This window comes from Mauremys mutica, chromosome 12 (genome assembly GCF_020497125.1).
Source record: "Mauremys mutica isolate MM-2020 ecotype Southern chromosome 12, ASM2049712v1, whole genome shotgun sequence".
In the NCBI taxonomy this organism is placed as follows: domain Eukaryota; kingdom Metazoa; phylum Chordata; order Testudines; family Geoemydidae; genus Mauremys; species Mauremys mutica.
Genome location: NC_059083.1, coordinates 21,630,570 through 21,653,778, shown reverse-complemented (window position 1 = coordinate 21,653,778; position 23,209 = coordinate 21,630,570). Strand labels below are relative to the sequence as shown.

At 67.4% G+C, this 23,209-nt stretch overlaps 2 protein-coding genes across 3 annotated transcripts; both read right to left on the bottom strand.

The window, feature by feature from the left end:
- Positions 1-254: 254 nt before the first annotated feature.
- On the bottom strand, positions 255-17,298 carry LOC123344837 (valine--tRNA ligase-like). Of its 2 annotated transcripts, none has more exons than XM_044981319.1 (31): positions 17,155-17,298; positions 15,385-15,773; positions 14,865-15,008; positions 14,175-14,325; positions 13,609-13,772; positions 12,715-12,799; positions 11,134-11,234; positions 10,720-10,847; positions 9,948-10,112; positions 9,736-9,817; positions 9,002-9,121; positions 8,806-8,914; positions 8,004-8,092; positions 7,792-7,882; positions 7,247-7,371; positions 6,746-6,849; positions 5,943-6,101; positions 5,601-5,691; positions 5,120-5,225; positions 4,895-4,965; positions 4,557-4,682; positions 4,346-4,450; positions 3,982-4,050; positions 3,794-3,872; positions 3,095-3,222; positions 2,706-2,861; positions 2,020-2,226; positions 1,643-1,754; positions 1,368-1,543; positions 838-987; positions 255-442 (listed from the first exon to the last, which is right to left on the bottom strand). In XM_044981319.1, exons 2-31 carry the CDS (start codon positions 15,742-15,744, stop codon positions 374-376), a joined length of 3,822 nt encoding a protein of 1,273 aa, XP_044837254.1. In that variant the 5' UTR covers positions 15,745-15,773; positions 17,155-17,298; the 3' UTR covers positions 255-373. The 2 variants fall into 2 exon arrangements, with proteins under 2 accessions (XP_044837254.1, XP_044837255.1); XM_044981320.1 differs by lacking the exon at positions 17,155-17,298 and adding an exon at positions 16,089-16,188.
- Positions 17,299-18,425: 1,127 nt separating this feature from the next.
- LOC123344894 lies at positions 18,426-21,965 on the bottom strand. Its single transcript, XM_044981389.1, has 7 exons — positions 21,938-21,965; positions 20,914-21,102; positions 20,583-20,735; positions 19,768-20,085; positions 19,531-19,625; positions 19,164-19,365; positions 18,426-18,615 (listed from the first exon to the last, which is right to left on the bottom strand). Exons 2-7 carry the CDS (start codon positions 21,089-21,091, stop codon positions 18,482-18,484), a joined length of 1,080 nt encoding a protein of 359 aa, XP_044837324.1. The 5' UTR covers positions 21,092-21,102; positions 21,938-21,965; the 3' UTR covers positions 18,426-18,481.
- Between the last annotated feature and the right edge of the window lie 1,244 nt (positions 21,966-23,209).

The window sequence follows — 23,209 nt, the reverse complement described above, 5'->3', positions numbered from 1 at the left end:
AGCCCAACGGCCCCTGTCCCCTTTGGGGTCCGAATGCCCCAGTGTTGGGGGGGGTAGGGTGAGTCAGACACGGTGCCCCACATCGAGGGAGAATAAAAGCCCACCTGCTGCTAGTGGCGGTGGGAGCACCCCCCTGGGGAAAGCCCCGGCTCAAATCCCACCCCAGCACCCCCCACGGCGCAGCCCCCAGCCCCACACACCCCAAGCAAGACCTGGGCTTTTCTAAATCGGCAAAATAGTTTAATATCTCCAAAAAAAAATAGATTTGGCAATGGGTGGGGGGCAGGAAATCGGAGAGCAGCGGTGGGGGGGAAATTAAGCCAGCCGTGGGGCAGCCCCCCAGCAGGGGGAGGAGCTGTGGGGTCCATCTGTCTCAGATCATCCTCTGGAAAGTCTCCATCGCCTCCGTCACCTTCTGCAGCTCGGTCCGGCTCTGCTGCAGCTGCGGGGCACACGCGGCCGGGGGTGAGGGGGGGACACGCGGCCGGGGGTGAGGGGGGGACACGCAGCCGGGTTCCCCCAGCACAGAGCCTCCCCCAGCTTCCCTGCCCGGCCCCCCCATAACAGTGTCCCCTGTTCCCGAGTCCCCCCAGCAACCCCTGCCTGGCCCCCCACATCACAGCACCTCCATCTCCCCCTTTCCAGCCGTGTCCCCCCAGCACAGCGCCCCATTCCCCCTGCACAGCATCTCCTCCCAAGCCCCCCAGAACAGCCCCCCACTTGCAGCGCCCCCTAGAGCCCAGAGAAGGAACGTCCCTTCCTGACCTCAGCGGGGGGGGGGGGGGGCTGCCCTGAAGCATGAGGATGGAGCCCCCTGCTGGGGGGTCAGCCGGGTACCTTGGCAGCGTCGGACTCCTGGACCTTGGGGGGCACCTTGGTGCCGTAATCGGGGGTCTCCATCCGCTCCCGCAGCCGCTCGATCTGCTTCTGCAGCTCGCCCTGCTTCCCGGCCAACTTGGCGATCTCCTTCTCCGCGTCGATCAGACCCTGGGGAGGGGGGGCAAAGCCCTGCCCGTCAGCCGCCCGGACGCCGGGGTCCCGCTCGCTGGGGAGAGCCCCCCCACAGGGCCATCCCAGACCCTGTCCCTGGCTGCGGTTCTGTAGGGAGAGCCCCCCTGCAGGGCTGTGCCGGATGCCAGGGTCCCGCTCGCTGGCTGCAGCCGTCTAGGGGAGAGCCCCCCACAGGGCCACCCGGACACCTGGGTCCTGCTCACTGCTCTGGTCGTCTAGGGGAGACCCCCTGCAAGGCCACCCGGATGCCTGGGTCCCACCTGCTGGCTCCAGCCGTCTAGGGGAGACCCTCCCGGACACCTGGGTCCAATCCCTGTGCTGCCGGCCCGGACGCCTGGGTCCCCGGCCCCTCTCACCTTGAGCAGCAGGTGGACGGTGCACTTGTCGGAGGCGACGGCCACGGCGCAGCCAGCGGGGGGCGCCTCGCCCGGGCCCAGCACCCGCACCAGGCCGGAGGAGGAGAGGCTGCGGATGTAGGCGGAGCAGCGGCTGGCGGCGTCGGCCGCGCCCGAGTCCAGGCACTGCAGGAAACCTGGGGGGGGCGACGGGAGAGAGGTCAGGGGGTGCTGGGGGAGGGGTCAGAGATCAGCGGGTTTGGGGGGCAAATCTCCCCCCCCAGGCGGATACCCACAGTCGGCTCTGGTCCGGGTGAGGTTGTAGTCGGCCCGCAGGGAGCGCACGGCCCGGACGATGCCCAGCGAGAACTCGACCGAGCCCTCCAGCCCCCCGTCCCGCCAGCAGAACTGGAGCGGAGAGGAGAGGAGAGGGTTAACGGTGCCCCTCACTCCCGACCCGCAGCCCCTGCCCCCCAGCCCTGCCGGTGCCCCTCACTCCCGACCCGCAGCCCCTGCCAGCCCAGCCCTGCCCCCCCAACTCTGCCGGTGCCCCTCACTCCCGACCCGCAGCCCCTGCCAGCCCAGCCCTGCCCCCCAGCTCTGCCGGTGCCCCTCCCTCCCGACCCGCAGCCCCTGGGTCCCTGCCCCCCCCCGCCCCGTGGGTGCCGGTTACCTGCTCGGGGCTGGGGTAGGGGGTGACGCAGATGCTGGGGGGCGCGTGGGGGGCGCGGCGGGGCAGGCGCTGGAAAAGCTCCTCGCTGACGAAGGGCATGAAGGGGGAGAGGAGCCGCAGGCCGGCGTCCAGGCAGGTGTAGAGGGTGCAGCGCGCGGCCGCCACCGCAGCCGCCTGCCCCTCGGCGAACACGGGCTTCAGGCACTCCTGGGGGGGGGGGAGGTCAGCGCCGTCTCCCAGAGCCTCCCCGGTCCCTGCCCTGGGGCTGGGACCCAGCGTCCCTGGGGGGAAAGCCCCATGCCCCCCCCCGCCCCAGCCAGCCAGGAGCCGGCGTCTCTGGGGGGGGAGCCCCATGCCCCCCCCCCAAGGCAGCCCCATCTCCCCCCACCCCCAGCCAACCGGGACCTGGTGTCCCTGGGTGGGAAAAGCCCCCCCCCGCCCCAGCCAGCCAGGAGCCGGCGTCTCTGGGGGGGGAACCCTGTGTCCCGTTCCCCACCTCCCCTCCCCCCCTCCAGCCAGCCAGGAGCCGGCGTCTCTGGGTTGGGGAGCCCCGTGTCCCGTTCCCCACCTCCCCCCCCCCCCAGCCAGCCAGGAGCCGGCGTCTCTGGGGGGAACCCCGTGTCCCATCTCCCCTGCCCCACACCCCCAGCCAGCCCTGTGCCCAGGGCCCCCCCAGGCCCCCTTACCAGGTAGACGTCGCAGAGCTCGTACAGCCAGAAGTTGTAGACGGCCGTGGTGACGCCCGGGAAGTCGTAGGCCCGGAACCCGGCGTCGCTCAGCTCCACGGCCAGGCTGAGCCGGCTCAGGATCCAGCGGTCGATCAGGCTCTCGGCGCCGCTGGGCTGCAGCCGGGGACGAGACGCCGCTGAGCAGGGAGGGCGGGCGGGGGCTGCGGGCAGTGGGGGGCTCAGCAGGGGGGCGCTGGGCAGGGGACAACCGGGGGTGCCAGGCAGCAGGGCAGGGGCTCAGCAGGGGGCGCCGGGCGGGGGGCCAGCAGGGGCCGCCGGGCGGGGGGCCAGCAGGGGGCGCCGGGCGGGGGGCCAGCAGGGGGCGCCGGGCCGCGGGGCCCTCTCACCTCCGGTCCGGGCGGGGGCTGGAACCCGGCCCCCAGGCCGCGGACGGCGAATTTGGTGGCGTTCCAGAGCTTGTTGCAGAAGTGCCGGTAGCCCAGGATGCGGTTCACGTCCAGGTTGATGTCGCGGCCTGGCGGGCGAGGCAACGGGGGGGGGGAACGAAGTGGGAATTTGTGTCGTGTTTTCATGAGGCCGACGTGTGCCTCAGTTTCCCTGGGGCTCAGCATGGGAAGAGTTAAGGAGCCAGGACAGGGCCTGGCGGGGTTCACATCCCTGGGGTGGTGCAAACAGGGCACTATAGGGCGAGCTGAAACCGACCCACGGCAATGGGTGGCCGGCCCCAGCCGTGGACATGGGGCAGAGCCAGGCCACGAGCCGAGGAACGAAGGGGGCAGGCGACTGGGGGCAGGGCGGTGCTGTGGGGAGAGACACCGGTGCCCACAGACAGAGAGACGGAGCCAGAGACCAAGAGGGAATTGTCTGTTGTGTTTTTATGGCACCTGGGTGTGCCTCAGTTTCCCTGTGTAGGTTGCACGGCTCCCCCAGGGGTGCCAAAGGGTCCCGGAGCGGCGCAGAAGGGGCTGGCTGGGGGCAAACTCAGCCCGGATCCACCGAGGGGCCGGGGAGCTGTGGGGGCAGGCGGGGCTGGGAGCAGGGGGGCCGGCCCCACGGCAGGGCTCTCGGGGCAGCCGGGAACTCACCCTGGGAGGTGTACGCGCAGAGGGCGAAGCGCAGGGCGTCCGTGCCGCACTCCGGGATCCCGGCGGGGTAATCGCTTTTCTGGGGGGATGGGAAGAGGGGGATCAACTCCCAGCCAGCCCCATTGTCCCCCCCTCCGTGCCCCCCACATGCAGCCCCACGGGTCCCCGCTCCCCCCCAAGCGCCTCACCTGGCCCTGCCGGGCTCGCTCCACCTCAGCCGGCTCCAGGTTGCTCTCCAGGAGCTGCGCGTGCAAACCCTGCGGGGGGAGAACGGATACGGCTCAGGACGGTGCCAACCGGGGGGACATGGGCCCAGGCTGCCAAGAGCCTGAGCCCATTGCCCAGAGAGCCGCGCGCTGCCCCAGGAATCACCACGGGCCGTTAACTCTGAAACCTACTGATGGACAGCTTCCAGCTAACCCCGCCCTAGGCACAGCCGGGGAGCCCCCTGCCGATCCAGGGGGCTGTCGGGCTACAGGGCAGGGGAGGGGGGTTCAGTTACATCTGGGAGGATGGGTTGGGGGGGGGCAGATGCCCCCCCCCAGCGGTTACCTCCAGCGTGATCCCGCTGATCACATCCAGCGGGTCGATGACGTTGCCTAACGACTTGCTCATTTTCCTGCCGTGGGCGTCGCGGACGACGGCGTGAAGGTAAACCTGAAACACAGCCAGGCGGGGCGGGGTCAGGGCGGCCCGAGGCCCCCGGGCGGGGCTGGGGGGGCGCCGTGCTGGCGGGGGGGGGGGCGCCGTGCCCCGCTCTCACCTCACGGAAGGGCAGTTTGCCTGTCAGCTTCAGCCCCAGCATGACCATCCGCGCCACCCAGAAGAAGAGGATGTCGTGGCCTGTCTCCAGCAGGGTCCCCGGGTAGAAAACCGTCAGGTCTTCGCTCTGCCGGGACAGACAGACGGTGACTGGACCGAGTCGGACGCCTGGGTCCCATTCCCCAGCCCGGTCTCCGCCAACCCCCACCTAGGTGTGGTGCCCTGTGCTGCTCACCCGGACACCTGGGTCCCATTTCCACCCCCCAGCCCCTCCCAGAGGTGAGCGCCCTGCGCCCCTGTCCCGGATGCCTGGGTCCCCTCCCCGCGTGGCAGACTCACCGCGTTGGGCCAGCCGAAGATGGAGAACGGGAAGAGGCCGGAGGAGAACCAGGTGTCCAGGACGTCGTCGTCTGGGAACGAGAGCGATGGAGAGACGGACGGATGTTAGTACAGGAGCCCAGGGCGCGCGCTGGGCGACATGCAGGGGGCGCTGTTCTCAAAGCAGATGCCCCTCACTCCCGACCCGCAGCCCCAGGACCCCCCCTCCCCCGCCCTCCGCCATACCTTGCCGCAGCGAGATCTTGTCCGGGGTCACCCCAAAGGCCTTGGCCGCTTTGTCCTTGGCCTCCTCTTCGCTCCGCCCGCTCACCCAGTATCGGCCGTCCGTGTCCTGGGAGGGGGGTTACCAGATGTCAGACCCACGGGCCCATCGACCCTGGCGTCCCGCCCCTCCTGGCTCAGACCCCCGAGCCCATCGAACCCCCCGGTGTCAGGCCGTCCTCCCCAGTTCAGGGCCCATCGACCCTGGCGTCCCGCCCCTCCCAGCTCAGACCCAGGGCTCTAGCCGGCTCAGTTTCCCCCATTACATAATCCTGTTGCAGTGAGTTCCGCAGGTTACCATGAATCAAAGCTGAATTCCCTTGTGTCAGTTTGTTTCCTCCTGCTGCCCCCCCAATACTGCCCCACACCCATGGTTTTGGGGTGGGCACTGACACAGATTCGTTCCCCTCCCCAACTATTTCCTGGGGTTTCTGTGCCCCCTCACCTCTCCTGCGGGCACCGAGGGGTCGTTGACAGTGACGAAGTAGGCCGGGATGCGGTGGCCCCACCACAGCTGCCGGGAAATGCACCAGTCCCTGGGGGAGAAAGTGCCTCAGACGTCACCTGGGATATTACTGCCTCCTTGTGGCAGGGCAGGGCAGGGCGGATAAAAGATCTACTACCGCTGCTGTACCACAGCCAGGGAGGCAGGGCCTGGAGGGAGGAGGGGGAAGGGAAGAGGGAGGCAGCAGGTTCCAGCTGCACCAACGCGGAGAGGTGCATGAAATAGGTGGATAAAAGCCCTACTACCGCGGCTGCAGCGGAGGGAGCGCCCCTGGGGCCTCACCTGATGTTGTCCATCCACTGGAACCAGGTCTTGCAGTGGAAGGGGGGCAGGATGCGCAGGTCCCCGCGGCGCACGGCGTCGGCCGCCCCCCGGGCCAGCCCCTCGCAGCGCACGTACCACTGCGGCTTCAGCAGCGGCTCCACCACGTCCTTCGAGCGGCTGGGGGGTGACAAATAGTCCCTGTGTCCTTCCGCCAGCCCTATCGCTCCCCTCATGGGGCAGCCGTCCGGTGCCCCCCATATCGCTCAGGAGCCCCCCACGCTCAGGGGCCTAACCGCGCACCGATGCCCTTCACCTGTCCAAGTGACCCCTACACGATATCCCTCCGCGCCCCCCCCAATTGTCATCCACAGGCCGATATCCCTCCGCCCCCTCACACTGATATCCCTTCGTGCAATTTAGAGTGCCCCTCCCATTCCAAGTGCTGATATCCCTCCGCCCCCTCCCAGATATCCCTCCTTGGCATCCCCCTCCTCTCTGCACACGTATCCCTCCGCCACCGAGAGCCGCCCTCACCTCTCCTTCAGATACCCACCCCCTCACACCCTTCCTGATGCACAGATATCCCTCCGCCCCTTGCACCCCGACTCCTTGTATCCCGCCGCCTCCCGCCCCCCTCTGCACTCAAACACGGCCCCCTACACCATCAGCCCACCCCTCAAAATAGTCCCCCACTGGCAAATCACTGCCCCTTCACAGATACCCCTTCACAGATACCCCTCCGCCTCCCTTAGTAAGTGCTGCTCTAACTCCTACCCCCCTATGAGGGTATCCCTCCGCCCCATCAAAGAGTCCCCCCTCACCTGCACACCGGCACCACCATGGGGTTGTCCTTGACTTCCTTGAATAGTCCCTTCTGCTTCAGGGCCTCCAGCACAGCCCCCCGGGCCTCAAACCGCTTCATACCCTGCATTGGGGGGAGCAAGGAGGGTCAGACCCCCAGGGCTCATCCAGCCTGGTATCCCACCGCTACCACCACAGATCAGACCCCCAGGGCTCATCCAGCCTGGTATCCCACTCCTGCCACCACAGATCAGATCCCACATCAGGGCTCATCCAGCCTGGTATCCCACCTCTGCCATCATAGATCAGACCTCCAGGGCTCATCCAGCCTGGTATCCCACTACTGCCACCACAGATCAGACTCCGCACGGGGGCCCATCCAGTCTGGTATCTCCTGGCCCAGATCAGACCTAAGAATTCCCCAGCCCCAGTTTGATGCCCCACTGCTGACACCACCAGTCCAAGCCCTGGGCGCATCCAGCTCAGTATCCACGCCCCCAGCCTGCTGGTCCCCCCCATACCAGGAAGGGGGGAGGCACATTGATGAGGCACCCGCTGTCATCGATGATGGTGACGCAGTCCAGGCCGTGGCGCTGCCCCACCTCGTAGTCGTTGTGGTCATGGGCCGGGGTGATCTTCACCGCGCCTGGGGGTGGGGGCAGGTGTCAGACATGCCTCGCGATTCGCTGCAGCCCAGGGGCTCCTCCCCTTTCGCCCCCAGCCTCACTCCACTCCCCAGGTACTGACCTCGCCAAGACCCCACCCACAACCCTGGGACCTGTCCCCAGCCCCATATTCACTCCACGCCCCATAGCCCCTCCCATGACTCTGGGCCCCGCCCCCCAAGTCCCTCCACCCCCCCTTGGCTGGGCCCCTCCTGTGTTTCACATCACACCTCCCTAGGCCCCGCCCCCATTCACTAGGCCCTGGCCCCATTGGGTCCTTTGTCAGGTCCCGCCCCCACTCCATTAGGCCCCTCCTCTCCTCCCTCTTAGGCCCCTCCCCAGCCCTTGGCCCCACCTCTCCTCCAGGCCCCGCCCCCGCCCCAGGCCCCGCCCCCACGTACCAGTCCCGAAGCCCATGTCCACGAAGTCGTCGCAGACGATGGGCATGCGCCGCCCGGTGAAGGGGTGCAGGACGCGCTTCCCATGGAGATGCTGGAATGGAGAGGAGACGAGGGGGGGTCACTTGGGGGACCCCAAAACCAGACACCCCCAGGGGTCACCCAGCAACCCCCTCCCTCCCCAAGCTCACACGCTCCCCACCCAGGGCAGGTACCTGGTAGCGGGGGTCCTGCGGATGCACCGCCACGGCCGTGTCCCCCAGCATGGTCTCCACCCGCGTCGTCGCCACGACAACCTCCTCGTCTGTGGGGAGAGAGTCAGACGGTGAGACCCCCCCCGGAGCCAGCCCGACCCCCACCCCGGATCAGAACCGGCGCCCCCTACAGAAGACAGGCCTCGTGCCCCGGATCAGAACCGGCGCCCCCAACTGGGGACAGGCCCCGTGCCCCATTCCTGGTCCCCCTGTCCTGGATCAGAACCAGAGTTCCCTACAAGGGACAGGCCCTGTGCCCCATTCCCTGCCCCTCCCCACTCCGGATCAGAACCGGCGCCTCCTACAGGGGACAGGCCCCGTGCCCCGGATCAGAACCGGCGCCCCCAACTGGGGACAGGCCTCGTGCCCCATTCCCTGCCCCGGATCAGAACCGGTGCCCCCTATGGGAGACAGGCCCCATTCCCGGCACCCCTGCCCCGGATCAGAACCGGTGCCCCCTATGGGGGACAGGCCCCATTCCCGGCACCCCTGCCCCGGATCAGAACCGGTGCCCCCTATGGGGGACAGGCCCCATTCCCGGCACCCCTGTCCTGGATCAGAACCAGAGCTCCCTACCAGGGACAGGACCCGTGCCCCATTCCCTGCCCCCCAGCCCAGGATCAGAACCGGCGCCCCCTTCAAGGGACAGGCCCTGTGTCCCATTCCTTGCCCCCCTGAGCCAGCCAGTCCCCGCCCTGGGGCCAGATCGGAGGGAAAAGGCCCCGTGTCCTGTTCTCTCCCCTGCCCCCCTCCCTGGCCCTACCTGAGTCCTCGAGCTTGTAGGCGAATGACACCAGCACCCCAAATTCCACCTTGTCCTTGTACCCGGGGACGGGCAGGAGGGTCCGGCCAGGCAGCTCCTTCTTATCCACCTGGGGGCGGGAGCCGAGATGTCACCGACCCTCCCGCAAGCCCCTCTAGCTGGACCCCCCCCCCCAGCTCCAGGTCCCCCCACACACCTCGATGTCGGAGATGGCAGAGTGCAAGGTGCAGGACCAGTTGACCAGACGTTTGCTGCGGTAAATCACCCCCTCCTCGTGCAGTCGGATGAAGGCTTCCTGCACAGCGTAGGACAGTTTCTGCGGAGGAGCAAGAGGAGAGGTGAGATCCCTGCCCCCTGCCGGAGAGACGTCGGACCACACATCCCCGTGTCCTGCGCCCCGCACTGCCACCCAGGGAGGGAGATTCTCCTACGTGCGGAGCAAGTTCCCACGGGGCCGGCTCTGACCCACACTGCCCCAGTGTGACCTCTGACTGCCCCGGGGATGGGGATCATGGGATGTTCCCTGCATTGGGGGTGTGGGGGCACGCCACTGCACAGGGCAGAACTGGGGAAAGGGAGGGGGTGATAGGAGCTGCATGGACCCACCTCCGGGGCCAGATGGGAGCTGGCGCCCCCTAGAGGGGACAGGCTCCGTGTCCCATTCCCCGCCCCCCTGAGCCAGCCAGTCCCCGCCCTGGGGCCGGGTGGGAGCCAGCGCCCCCTAGAGGGGACAGGCCCCGTGTCCCATTCCCCGCCCCCCTGAGCCAGCCAGTCCCTGCCCTGGGGCCGGATGGGAGCTAGCGCCCCCTAGAGGGGACAGGCCCCGTGTCCCATTCCCCGCCCCCCTGAGCCAGCCAGTCCCCGCCCTGGGGCCAGATGGGAGCCGGCGCCCCTAGAGGGGAAGGCCCCACGGCGCATGGCAGATCGTACCGGGTCCATCGTGAAGCAGGCTCTATCCCAGTCCATGGATGATCCGAGCTTCTTGAGCTGATGGTAGATCCTGTCGCCCTTCCTGTGGGGAGACGGAGGAGAATCAGGGGGGCGCTAGGGGGCGCTGTGCTGCGGGGGGCTCTCCCCTGGCAGCCGAGGCAGCGATAGGGGGCTGTGCCGTGGGGTGGGGACACCCCGATCCCGGCACTCACTCGTTCTTCCATGTCCAGACCTCGCGGACGAACGCCTCCCGGCCCAGGTCGTGCCGCGTCTGCCCCCGCTCCCGCCACAGCTTCTTCTCCACCACCACCTGCGTGGCGATGCCGGCGTGGTCGCAGCCCGGGTTCCACAGCGTCGTCTCGCCGCGCATCCGGTGCCTGCCGGGATGCCACAGCCAGGGTGAGGGGCACCGGCAGGGCTGGGGGAGCCCAGGGGGCTGCAGGGCGGGAGTGAGGGGCACCGGCAGAGCTGGGGGGAGCCCAGGGGGCTGCGGGGCACCGGCAGAGCTGGGGGGAGCCCAGGGGGCTGCGGGGCACCGGCAGAGCTGGGGGGAGCCCAGGGGGCTGCGGGGCACCGGCAGAGCTGGGGGGAGCCCAGGGGGCTGTGGGTCGGGAGTGAGGGGCACCAGCAGAGCTGGGGGGAGCCCAGGGGCTGCGGGTCGGGAGTGAGGGGCACCGGCAGAGCTGGGGGGAGCCCAGGGGGCTGCGGGGCGGGAGTGAGGGGCACCGGCAGAGCTGGGGGGAGCCCAGGGGCTGCGGGTCGGGAGTGAGGGGCACCGGCAGAGCTGGGGGAAGCCCAGGGGGCTGCGGGTCGGGAGTGAGAGGCACCGGCGGAGCTGGGGGGAGCCCAGGGGGCTGCGGGTCGGGAGTGAGAGGCACCGGCGGAGCTGGGGGGAGCCCAGGGGGCTGCGGGTCGGGAGTGAGGGGCACCGGCAGAGCTGGGGGGAGCCCAGGGGCTGCGGGGCAGGCGTGGGGGGCGTCTCACCAGCGGGTCAGGGCGTCCTGGATGGCGTTGGTGAGCGCGTGGCCCAGGTGCAGCGAGCCGGTGACGTTGGGGGGCGGGATGCACATCATGAAGAGCCCTTTGGGGTTCGGCTCTGAGACGCGCTGCCGCTGGGGGAAGCAGGGGGAGAGTCAGACTGTGTGTCAGAACCCCCGCACTGCCCCCAGAGGGTGAGTCCCTGCGAGAACACGAGGCTGAGACTTGGGAGGCCAAGGCTGGTTCCGGTTTGGCGGCACGCAAAATAGCCCTACACCTGGGTCAGCGCCCCCTGCTGGAGGGGACCAGCCCTGCCCTGGGTGTCTTATCCCCCCTACTGCTCCCACACACAGGGGCGATTCCTGTTATCTGAGGGCCACTCAATTCCAGCCTTGGGCCCCCGCCCGGCCCCCCACTCACCCCGTACTCGGGTTTGAAGAAGCCCTGGCTTTCCCACCACGGGTACCAGGCCGCCTCCACGTACTGCGGGCTGTAGGCGTCGGGCATGGGGCCGGTCACGTCTGCAGGGGAAGGAGAGAGAGGCCTGAGCAGGAATCCCCCAGGGTCCTGATCCGCCCCCCCACATGCACATCAGAGCAGTGATTGGAGACGAACAGGCAAACGTCTCTCCCCGTTAACCAGCCGGTCATCGGTCAGCCGCCGTCGCCAGCCAACCCGGCTCCAGGATCCAGAGCCCCAGAAGTTCAGCATGAGCTGTCAGTCCGGCCGTTCGTCTGTTTGTCAACCCCCAATGCCTCCAACAACGCAACCATCCATCCACCCAATAACCCCCCTGCAAACCAACCACCCCCGCAATCCACCCCAACCGCCCAACGACCAACCAGCCCCTCAACAACCCAACCAACACCCCACGCGCCCCCCGAACCAACCCCCGCAACAACCCAACCATCCATCCACCCAATAACCCCCCTGCAAACCAACCCCCCCAATCCATCCCAACGACCAACCAGCCCCTCAACAACCCAACCAACACCGCACATGCCCCCTGAACCAACCAACCCTCCAACAACCCATCCCTCCAACGCAACCATCCATCCACCCAATAACTCCCCTGCAAACCAACCCCCCCAATCCATCCCAACCACCCAACAACCAACCAGCCCCTCAACAACCCACCAAACAACCCACCCGCCCCCGAAACCAACCAACCCCCCAACAACCCAAGCAACCATCCACTCAACAACCCACCCATGCCCCGAACCAACGAACCCCACCAGCAACCCAACTATCCATCCATCAACACTATCAATCCCCCAAACCATCTACCACACCCCGGCCTCGAATCAGGCCGCAGAGCCGAGATCTCCAAGCCGTTCGCTCGCCGACGAGCCGGCTGGGCCCCGGGAGCCCCCGGGCGAAGGAAGCATCTCCCCAGCCCCGAGCTGGAGCCTGGTTCTGAAAACCACAAAACGACCCCGAGCGACACCCCCCAGCCAGCACCCCCACCACGGCTGAACCCGAAAGGTAATTTTTGACCAATCAGCAGCTCGGCCAGTCACCCCGCACGCGCCACCATCACCCGACCGTCACCCAGCCCTAACCAACCAGTGACCAGCCACCATAGCCAATAAACGCTCCATGACCAGCAACCAATCAGTTGGCCGTAGCCGGCTGCTTTAGCCAATCACCAGCCATCACACCCAACCACCTACCCACTATTAACAACCAATCGCCAGTGACCAGGCGTCAGTCGCTTCCAACCAGTCACTCACCAGCAACCAACCAGATCCCAACCTCTACCTAACCAGCCGCCATCAGCCAATCCCCAACTGCCACCAAGCCACACCCCCATGACTCCAATTGGGGTGGGGCAGAGGGGAGCTCCGCCTCCACCACTGGCTCCGCCTCCCACTGCTGGCAGCATCCGTCAACCCCATCAGCTGAGACCAGCACCAACCTCCCCTTTGCTGTGGGGGGGGCCTGGTGCTGAGCAGCCCCCCCAGATCGCAGCCCGAATGCCTCCCCCCCGCCCCCCAGTACCTTTCTTCTCCCCCGGGTGCGTGGGGCTGTCGTAGGTCAGAACCCCGGGGTCTTTCTTCTCCTTCTTCTCGGCTTTTGCTTTTTTCTGGGAAGGATTGTGGGGAAAGGAGAGAAGAAAGGAGAAAGGATGCGTAATGCTGCCCTTTGCCACCGGGGGCGCTGTGCCGCAGGGAGCGAGGTGGGGGGCAGCAGGGGGCGCCAGCATGCTCACTGCAGAACCCTTGTTCTTCTCCCCCAACGACTTGGGGTGGGAACCCCGGCGTCCTGGCCAGGCCCCAACTCAGCTGACTCGATTGTGCCCTCGCTAAAACACAGCCTGTAATTTCAAACCAGCTACACGGTCCCCTGTCCCCTCCCAACTGTCGTGCAGCGTTCCACACAGCTGTTCCCCAGCCACCCCGCCCCAGAGCTGGCTGCATCTCAGCACCAGGCAGGCCGTCCCCAGGCAATGTTCCACACAGCTGTTCCCCAGGCGCCCTGCCCCAGAGCTGGCTGCATCTCAGCACCGGGCAGGCTGTCCCCAGGCAATGTTCCACACAGCTGTTCCCCAGCCGCCCTGCCCCAGAGCTGGCTGCATCTCAGCACCAGGCAGGCCATTCCCAGGCAGCGTTCCACACAGCTGTTCCCAAGCCCCAGAGCTGGCTGCATCTCAGCACCAGGCAGGCCGTCCCCAGGCAATGTTCCACACAGCTGTTCCCCAGGCGCCCTGCCCCAGAGCTGGCTGCATCTCAGCACCGGGCAGGCTGTCCCCAGGCAATGTTCCACACAGCTGTTCCCCAGCCGCCCTGCCCCAGAGCTGGCTGCATCTCAGCACCAGGCAGGTCATCCCCAGGCAGCGTTCCACGTGGCTGTTCCCCAGCCACCCGACCCCAGAGCTGGCCGCATTTCTCTCACCTCCCCCTGCTGCTGTTGGCTTTTCTCCTTCTTCTGCTGGAATTTCTCCAGCTTCTCTTTCTTCTTCGCCTCTTTCTTCAGCTGAGAGGCACTCTTGACCGGGGCCTCCCCAGGGCCAGGGACTGACCCCGCTGCTGGTCCCATCTCTGCAGGCACCACACGCTCTGGGATGGGGGAGGAAAATCAGGCTGGATTGGACCCATGAGCTACCACCATGAATCTCACCTGTGGGTCAAGCCAGCCAGGTATCCCCCCCACCCCATTCCCCCGGCCACCCAGATCACACCAATGGGCCCAGCCCCCAGATCAGATCAATGGGCTCATCCAAGCCGGTACCCCCACCCCCCCAGTCCTGCCCCCAATCAGACCCATAGACCCATCCAGGCTGGTATCTCGCCCCCACCACCATGAATCTGAGCCCTGGGTCAATCCAGCCCAGTATCCCCTCTGTAATATCCAGTAGCAGGGAGTTCCGCAGGCCACCGCGAAGCCAACGCAGCAGGGGCATTGCAGGCGGAGGCGGCTTGGAAGGAGGTGCTCTGGGCAGGTGTTTGGGGGTCACTTACCCTGGGTCTTCGGTTTGGGGGCGTCACCCCCACACACCTGCTCACACAGCTTCACCGGCCCCAGCACGGCCTGAAACTGGGGCTGGTTGACGCAAGTCAGGAACCAGCGCGTGACGTTGGGGTAAGGAGCCCGGCTCGGGGGATCCAGCACCTGGGGAAAGACCACGAGAGATGGGGGGGGAACCATTATCAGAATGGGGGGCAAGGGAGATACCATTATGGAAACGGGGGAGGGAGAGAGGAAAATTAGGAGATACCAATATTATTCCAGGGTGGAGGAGAGAGAAAAAATCCTTAGAAAGGGGGAGAGGGAAGATACCATTATTGGAGGAGGGGGCAATACCAGGCAATACCATCATTGGAATTGAGGGGGAAGAAGATACCGTTATTGAAATTGGAGAAGGGAGACTCTACTATTGACAATAAAGGTGGTGGGGGGGACACAAGATGGGTTCCCAACCAAAACTGCCCTTCCAGTCCCACACACAGACTGTGCCAAGTCCCCCCCACCCCCACGATGTCCTAATGGCCACCCCACCTGCTCCCCAGTGTGCGGGGGAGAGGGTGGGGGTATCTTGCCTTCTCAGTCCCCCCCGCCACATTTCCCACCCTTCCCCCAATGCACCCCCCACCCCCACCCAGCAGCTGGGAGAGTGGGTCGTGGGGCCACAGGGGAGCTGGGGCACCCACGTATTTGTAAGGCAGCAGCAGGGCACAGGCCACGGTCACGTCCGCCAGCGTCACAGCCTCAGCCACCAGGTACGTGCGCAGCTTCAGGTGCCCGTCCAGCACGGCCAGCGCCCGGCGCAGCTCAGCCTCCGCCCGCTCCACCACCTGGGAAGGCAGAGAGACACGCCAGGGTAATGCAACAGACACGGGACCCAGGAGTCCTGGCTCCTCCCCCCACACTAACCACTAGACCCCACTCCCCTCCCTAAGAACCCAGGAATCCTGGCTCCCCCCCCACACACACACACACTAACCACTAGACCCCACTCCCTTCCCTGAGAACCCAGGAGTCCGGGCTCTGCCCACCCCCCCTAACCACTAGACCCCACTCCCCTCCCCTAGAACCCAGGAGTCCGCCCCCCCCGCTCTAACCACTAGAGCGCACTCCCCTCCCTGAGAACCCAGGAGTCCGGGCTCTCCCCCCCCCAACCACTAGACCCCGCTCCCCTCCCGGAGAACCCAGGAGTCCGGGCGCTCTCACCTGCTTGCTCTGCTCCACCAGACCCAGGGCGGAGAAGGCGGCTGCGCACGCGGCAGGGGCAATCTCCCCTTCAGCGTAGCTCACCCACTGCTGCACCAGCGCGGCCCCCGCTGGCCCCTGCCCCCTCAGCCGCTCCGGGGACAGGAGATGAGCCACGGCGGCCGGGCCCGAGACCCAGACCCCCGGCCGGCTCTCCAACGCCGGCAGCTTGGGCAGGGGGCAGGAGGCAGGGGGCTGCAGGGGGAGCCCCTGCTCCGGCAGCTCCACCACCTCGGGCAGCGTGGGGGCATAGCGGGCTGCGATCAGCACCCGCTGGTTCTGGAAATTGTCCGGGTGCGGGGAGAGGTACAGGGTGGGCATGGCGAGGGCTGAGCACCCCGAAGACAGACCTGGGGACGGAGACACAGAGTTGGTAAGACAAGGGGCCTTTCCCCTGCCTGGGGCACCAGTTCCCATCCCAGGGCAGGGACTGGCTGGCTCAGGGGGGCGGGGAATGGGGCAGGGGCCTGTCTCCTCTAGGGGGCACTGGCTCCCATGTGGTCCCAGGGCAGGGACCAGCTGGCTTGGGGGGGCGGGGAATGGGGCAGGGGTCTGGCCCCTCTGGGGGGGGCGCTGGCTCCCATGTGGTCCCAGGGTGGGACTGGCTGGGTTGGGGGGGGGAATGGGGCAGGGGTCTGGCCCCTCTAGGGGGCGCCGGCTCCCACCTGGCCCCAGTGCTCGGCTCTGACACCGGCTGAGCTGATGCAATCCCAGTGCCAGGACCCGCCTCTGAGAATCCTCCCCCTGGGGCGGGGCCAAGGGAGCTGTCACGGGGGAGGGGGGCGCGATCCAAGCAACGCCCCCTCCCCAGCCAATGGCCCTAGGTACCCAGCCCCATCACCCCCCCATCACAGGATGGACCACAGGCAGCACAGAGTGGGGCAGACGGGGGTATGAACAGGGGATGGGGGGGGTGCAACTGAGAGCTGGGGGGAGCGGTACCGTCAGGATCATTTGTGGGGGCAGGAGGGACTGGAGAGGGAGGGGTGTTAGGCCAGGGAGGTGGGGGGCTGGGAGGGTCCATGGGGGTGGGGGTGTCAGGGCTGGGTGCTGTGTGGCGGGGGTAAGGACAGAGCGGATGGGGTGTAGGGGAGGTGCAGGGTGTGTTTGGGGCGGGGGGTTAGAATAGGGAGGTGGGGGGCTGGGAGATCTATGGGGCAGGGGGTGTCAGGGCTGGGAGGCTGTGGGCAGGGGAGGGAGATAGTGTGGGGGGCTGGGGGGCAATTGTGAGCATTAGGACAGGGAGGTGGGGGGCTGGGAGGGTCTATGGGGCAGGAGGTGTCAGTGCTGGGGGGCTGCGGGGCAGGGGAGAGTCTAGGACGGGGGTGGGGGGCTGGGAAGATCTATGGGGCAGGGGGTGTCGGTACTGGGGGGCTGCGGGGCAGGGGAGAGTCTAGGACGGGGGTGGGGGGCTGGGAGGGTCTATGGGGCAGGGGGTGTCAGTGCTGGGGGGCTGCGGGGCAGGAGAGAGTCTAGGACGGGGGTGGGGGGCTGGGAAGATCTATGGGGCAGGAGGTGTCAGTACTGGGGGGCTGCGGGGCAGGGGAGAGTCTAGGACGGGGGTGGGGGGCTGGGAAGATCTATGGGGCAGGGGGTGTCGGTACTGGGGGGCGGGGTTCTATGGGGCAGAAGGGGGCGTGGGGGGCCGGAGGGTGTGTGGGGGGGCGGGGCCAGGGTGGTTATGGGGCGGGGGGGGAGGAGGCACCAGCCCCCCCTCCTGCCCCCCGGTACCTGCGCTCCCGGCAGCTGCTCCCGGCCCCACGTGTCTCCGCCTTTGGCTGATCCCGCCTGCAGGACCCGCCCCGGGCTGCCCGCGGCGCCGCCTGATCCCGGCCTCCCCCGCGCCAGCTGCTCCCCGCCCCCCGGCCCGCGCTGCCTGGGACACCCCGAGACCTCGGGGACGCCCCCAGCCCCACGCCGCACGAGCTCAGCCGGGGGGCGGGATATTTCTGATCAGGCACCTGCCGAGCCAGCCCCAGCCGGGGTCCTCGGCCACCCGACCGGCACTTGGAAAGCCATAGAGCCGCTAAGGGCCGGTGGAGAGAGCGGCCGAGTCACGCTCCCTACAGCAAGAAAAGGCCATAGAGAGGGAAAGCACCGGGGAGCGTCCCCTGGTGGCGGGCGTGAGTCACTGCAGCTCAGTGTATCGTGACTGGCGCTATAGGGAAGGGATGGGGGGTGACCAGTGGGGTGGGGGCTGGGGAAATGGGGGCTGGGGCAGGAGATCCAGCCCAGCATGGGGAGGGGAATTTCCACTGAACCTCAGAGGGCGTTGGAAACCCACCAGCCCCCACTCCCCTCCCAGAGCAGAAGAGGACCCAGGAGTCCTGAGTCCCTCCCACAGATAAAGAGCCGGGGACTCAGAGTTGCCAAAAAACCTTCTGTATTGAGTCTGGTGATTAGAAAACACGAGCAGAACCACTCCCCATTCACAGCTCTCGGGGATCCCCTGCTGGGAGGATGTGGGGTGTCAGGCCGTGGTATGGCCCCCTGCTGGCGGGACGGGGCTGTCAGGCCACGGGGTTCCCCTGCTGCCCCCCTGGGCTCTCAGGCTGTGGGGTGTCCCCTGCTGGCCCTGTGCTACTGCGACAGGCTCTCAGCTGCAGGGCACCCCCTGGTGGCGGGACGGGGCTCTCAGCCTGCAGGGCACCCCCCGGCGGCCCCCTGCTGGCAGGATGGGGCTCTCGAGCCGTGGGGCACCCTCTGCTGGCGGGACGGGGCTGTCAGGCCATGGGTCCCCTGCGGGCGGGACGGGGCTCTCAGGCCGCAGGGCGCCCCCTGGTGGGCCCCTGCTGGCGGGACGGGGCTCTCAGGCCGCGGGGCGCCCCCTGGTGGCCCCCTGCGGACGGGACGGGGCTCTCAGGCCGCGGAGCGCCCCCTGGTGGGCCCCTGCTGGCAGGATGGGGCTCTCAGGCCGCAGGGCGCCCCCTGGTGGCCCCCTGCGGGCGGGATGGGGCTCTCAGGCTGCGGGGCGCCCCCTGGTGGCCCCCTGCGGGCGGGATGGGGCTCTCAGGCTGCGGGGCGCCCCCTGGTGGGCCCCTGCTGCAGGATGGGGCTCTCAGGCCGCAGGGCGCCCCCTGGTGGCCCCCTGCTGGCGGGACGGGGCTCTCAGGCAGCCCAGCTTGTTGCGCAGCGAGTTCTTGACAACGGCGGCACTGCTGGCCTGGAACTGGGACTGACCCACAGCATAGGCTGCGGGGGGGGAAGAGAAAAGAGGGGTGAATGGCAGCAGGATCCCACCCCCCAGAATACCTTTATGATGGACCAGTCCATTATAACCCCTCCCCGGGCTAAATTATTGCCTTCCCCTCCTGGGCTGCACCATTCCCTCACTCCCCTCCCAGGCCGTACCACCATTAACGCCCCCAGGCCGTACCATCGCCTTGCACCCCCTGGGCCATACCATCATTAACCCTCCAGCCAGTATCACTGCCTAGCCCAACCTGAGCCGTACCATCACCGCAACCTCCCCCACCCAGGCCATACCATTGCCTGACACACACTGCTGGGCCATACCATCATTGCCCCCCCCCCCCGGCCATACTACTGCATTACCCCACCCACTGGGGCCATACCACTGCCTGACCCTGATCCCTGGGCCATATCATCATTACCCCGCCCAGTCCGCACTACTGGCTGCCTGCCCCGGGCCATACCATCATTGTCCCTCCCAGTCCATACTACTACCTGTCCCCGCCCCCCAGGGCCATACCATCGCCTGACCCCCCCCCCGGACTCACCCACGATGGCGCTGACGATGGGGGGGCTGAGGCGGTGCAGCCCGTTCTCCCCGGACAGGTTGCTCCGCGCCTGCTCCTGGCGGGAGAAGAAGACGTCGAGCAGGAGCCGGGCCAGGGCTGTCTGGCTGCGGGCGCTGGAGCGGGCCAGGGCCAGCTGGGCGGGGTAGAGGAACACGCCCCCTCCCGGCACCAGCTCCTGCATCTGGGGGGCAGGGAGGGGGCCACAGAGGAAAGTGGGGTGGGGGCAGTAGGGGGAGCAGGCAGGGGTCAGGAGGGGGGATGGAAGGAAGAGGGGGAGGAGACACTGTTATAATAGGGACCCCTCCCCCCCACTATCCCCCAACCCACTCCCCACCCCCCAGCTCACCCCATGTTTCCAAGGTAGCGCAGGGTCCTCATAGAGCCCAGGCTCCGGCCGCACGGACTCACTGTCCACCTCCCTGGGTGGCTCCACATCGCCCCCTGCAGGGAACGGAGACACGAGTGACCACTTGCTCCCACGCTACTTCCTGAGAACCCAGGCGTCCGGGCTCCCAGCCCGCCCCTCTGCTCTGACCCACCAGATCTCACCCTCATCCCCGAGGACCCAGGCGTCCGGGCTCACCGAGTCTCTGGGCCAGCACAGCGTTCTGAGCCTCCACCTTGGCGTATCGGTCCCTCAGCGCCTCCAGCTCCTGTCGCATCCTCTCGCACTCAGGCCTGGTGCAGGGCTCGGTGAGCCCCGCCCGGACGCCTGGGTCTGCAGGGCCAGGGGAGCAGGGAACCCCGCAGCCAGAGCTGTCCACGTGGGGGCAGTCGGGGGAGGAGGAATGCCAGGTTTCCGAGGATGAGGTGCTTTGGGGGGTTGCACGGCCCTCGTCCTCGGACACCTGGGTCCCTTCAGGGTCGAGCACGGAGGTGGTGACGTCATCAGCGCTGCCTCCTGGAATGAGACAAGGAACATTCACTGAATGAGACTTCTTGGTCTCTAGGGGAAGGGGACCCAGGCATCCGGGACGGCAGCGCAGCACTCACCCTAGGGGGCTGGAGACCAGGACAGGGAATGGGACCCAGGCATCTGGGATGGCAGCGCAGCGCTCACCCTAGGGGGCTGGCAATCAGGACAGGAAATGGGAGCCAGGCATCCGGGATGGCAGTGCAGCGCTCACCCTAGGGGGCTGGAGACAAGGACAGGAAATGGGACCTAGGAGTCCGGGACGGCAGTGCAGGGCGCTCACCCCTAGGGGGCTGGAGACCAGGACAGGGAACGGGACCCAGGCATCTGGGATGGCAGTGCAGCGCTCGCCCTAGGGGGCTGGCGATCAGGACAGGAAATGGGACCCAGGCATCCGGGACGGCAGCGCAGCACTCACCCCTAGGGGGCTGGAGACCGGGATGGGGTATGGGACCCAGGTGTCTGGCACGGGGGGCAGCACCCACCTGTGCTGTGTTTCCGTCTCTCGAGGGGCAGTCTGTCCCGTCTCCACGTCGCCACCCGACGGTGGGGGGGGCCCCGCAGCGTCCCGGCCCCCCAGCTGCTCCTGGGACAGGCCCCGGCCCGGACCTGGATCCGCTTCAACTCCTGCCTGTCCCCTGCGGGGAGAGAAGAGAGGATGGAGGGATAGAGGTGTGGGGGGACGGATGGAGAGAGGGACGGAGGTACAGACGGAGAGGTGTGGGGGGACGGATGGAGGGAGGGAGGGACGGAGAGGTGTGGGGGGGGAGGACAGGGGTGTGTCCGGAGCAGGGGGGCGCTCGCTCGCTCACTCACCACTGAGGGCCAGGATGCGGGCGCGGTTCAGTCCCTTGAAGAGGGGGCACTGGGCCGCCACCTCTTGGCCCGGCCGGTAGCGGGCGGGGTCCCGGCGCGGCTCGCTCACCGCCCCCAGCTCGATGATGCTGGAGAAGCCTTCGTCCAGCCAGTCCACCAGGGCCAGGCGCGCCGACATGGAGAGAGCCCCTGGGGAGAGATAGGGTGAGCCTCCTGCGCCCCCTGCCCAGCCCCCCACACCCTGTGCCTGGCCCCCCATCCTGGTGCCCCCTGGGGAGAGACGGGGTGAGCCCCCTGTGCCCCCTGCCCAGCCCCCCATACCTCCTACCCAGCCCCCCACCCCAGTGCCCCCAGGGGAGAGATGGGGTGAGCCCACCATGCCCCCTGCCCAGCCCCCCATACCCCCTACCCAACCCCCCGCCCCACTGCCCCCAGGGGAGAGATGGGGTGAGCCCACCATGCCCCCTGCCCAGCCCCCCCCACCCCCTACCCAGCCCCCCACCCCGGTGCCCCCTGCCCAGCCCCCAGCCCCGGCGTCCCGTGGGGAGAGACGGGGTGAGCCCCCAGTGCCCCCTGCCCAGCCCCCCGCCCCAGCGCCCCCTGGGGAGAGATGGGGTGAGCCCACCACACCCCCTGCTCCGGTGCCTCCTGCCCAGCCCCCCACCCGGCACCCTCTGCCCCAGCATCCCCTGCCCAGTGCCCTCCCTCCCCCTGAAAACCCCCCACCCCAGTATCCCCTGCCAAGCCCCCACCCCATTCCCCCTTCCCTCGCACCCCACACAGCCCTGCTCCCCACAGCACAGAGTCCCCGGCTCTGCTCCCTGCAGCACGGCGCCCCCTAGCATCTCCCTGACTGCCCGGGGAGAGCGCCCCCTACCGACTCCGACTCCTTGCCCCCTGCAGTCCAGCTACGGGGCCTGTTGCAGTAATGTTAAATATTGGGGTGGGGTCCCCCACTGGCCAAGGGCCCCTCAGGGTCCTGTCGTGGCCCCCTCAGCGCCCCCCTGCTGCAGCAGGAAGGTACCTGGGTTTCTCCTTTTGCCTGCAAATGCTGCTCCTGGCTCCTCTGCTTGCAGCCAGCTGCAAAGGCTGCTGGGAAGGGGGGGGGCAGAAAGGGGTGGGGTCCCCCCTTTCCTCTCCCTTCCCCCCCCCCAGCGGTGGCACCAGCTGCAATCGGCCCCCCAGGGTCTGCAAACAGTTTGCAAATGGGGAATGGGGCAGGAGGGAGGTTTTGGGAGTGTCCCTCTGGGTGGGGGGGGGGAGTTGGGGGCTGCTCCTTGGGGGGCTCTGGGGAGGGGAGGGGGAGGGATCAGCCCTGCTGGTGCAAAGCGTTTGCCGGATGTTTGCAGAGCATTTGCGGCTGGGGGCGGGGGGGGGATGTTAACCCCTGGGTGCCCAGGCTGCAGGCAGGGATGGGGATTCGGGGAGTGCTTATGGGATTGGGGTGGGGGGTTAAAGGGTGATCATTTCAATAGGGAGGGAGGAGCCAGGGAGCGAACCCAGGAGACCTGGCTCCCAGCCCCCACTCCCCTCCCAGAGTCAGGGAGGGAACCCTGGAGTCCTGGCCCCTAGCCCCCCCCCCCCCCCCCGGCTCTAACCACTGGACCCTACTCCCCTGGGAGTCCAGCTCCCACCCCCCTACTAACTAAACCCTACTGCTCTCTCTGTAGAAGCATGACGGCAGAGTCACCCTGCCTTCCCATTGGCTGGCACTGCATCCCCACCCATCTCATGCCAACCAATCAGCTGCCAGTTGAGGGGTGAAGCAGCCAATCCCCAACCTTAGGACCATTAAAGGGGCAGCACCCACAGCAGTGACCTCACCTCATGAAGGGGATTATGCAATACTCTTCAAGTGGGCGGGGCTTAAGGAGCCACTATGACATCATCAAGCCACAGCTCACAGCCTGGCCAGTGAGGTCACAGCTACTCTTACAGAGGGCCAGGCCTGATGACATCACCAATGGGCGGAGCTTAGAGCCTGCTGAAAGCAGTCTAGGGCAAGGGGTGGAGCCTTATCTGATGACATCATTTTTTTTTTAAAGGGAGGCACATGGAGTCCCCTGATGATGTAATAATTTCTTAAAGGGAAAGATCCCTTAGAACAGGGCATGTGAAAAGGGTGGAGCCTATTGCAAAGGGGTGGAGCCTGATGATGCAATAAGCTCAGTGGGCAGAGCCTACTGTTTGCAAGGGCAGAAAGCTTTGTGACAGATGAGGTCATCCTGAGAAAAGGGCGGAGCCTGAGTAACATTTAAAGTGCGAGAATCCCATTGGACAATGACGTAAGGTGAAA

Coding starts and splice junctions, on each gene's coding strand:
- LOC123344837 (XM_044981319.1), bottom strand. CDS start 15,744: ATGCCCACCCTGTACCTCTCCCCGCACCCGGACAATTTCCAGAACCAG. Junction 13,773..14,174: donor CCCCAAACCGAAGACCCAGG/GTAAGTGACCCC, acceptor CCCCCATCCCAG/AGCGTGTGGTGCCTGCAGAG. Junction 5,226..5,600: donor CCTCGGTGCCCGCAGGAGAG/GTGAGGGGGCAC, acceptor CCCCCCTCCCAG/GACACGGACGGCCGATACTG.
- LOC123344894 (XM_044981389.1), bottom strand. CDS start 21,091: ATGTCGGCGCGCCTGGCCCTGGTGGACTGGCTGGACGAAGGCTTCTCC. Junction 20,086..20,582: donor GAGACGGAAACACAGCACAG/GTGGGTGCTGCC, acceptor GTCTCATTCCAG/GAGGCAGCGCTGATGACGTC. Junction 18,616..19,163: donor CATCGTCAGCGCCATCGTGG/GTGAGTCCGGGG, acceptor CCCCCCCCGCAG/CCTATGCTGTGGGTCAGTCC.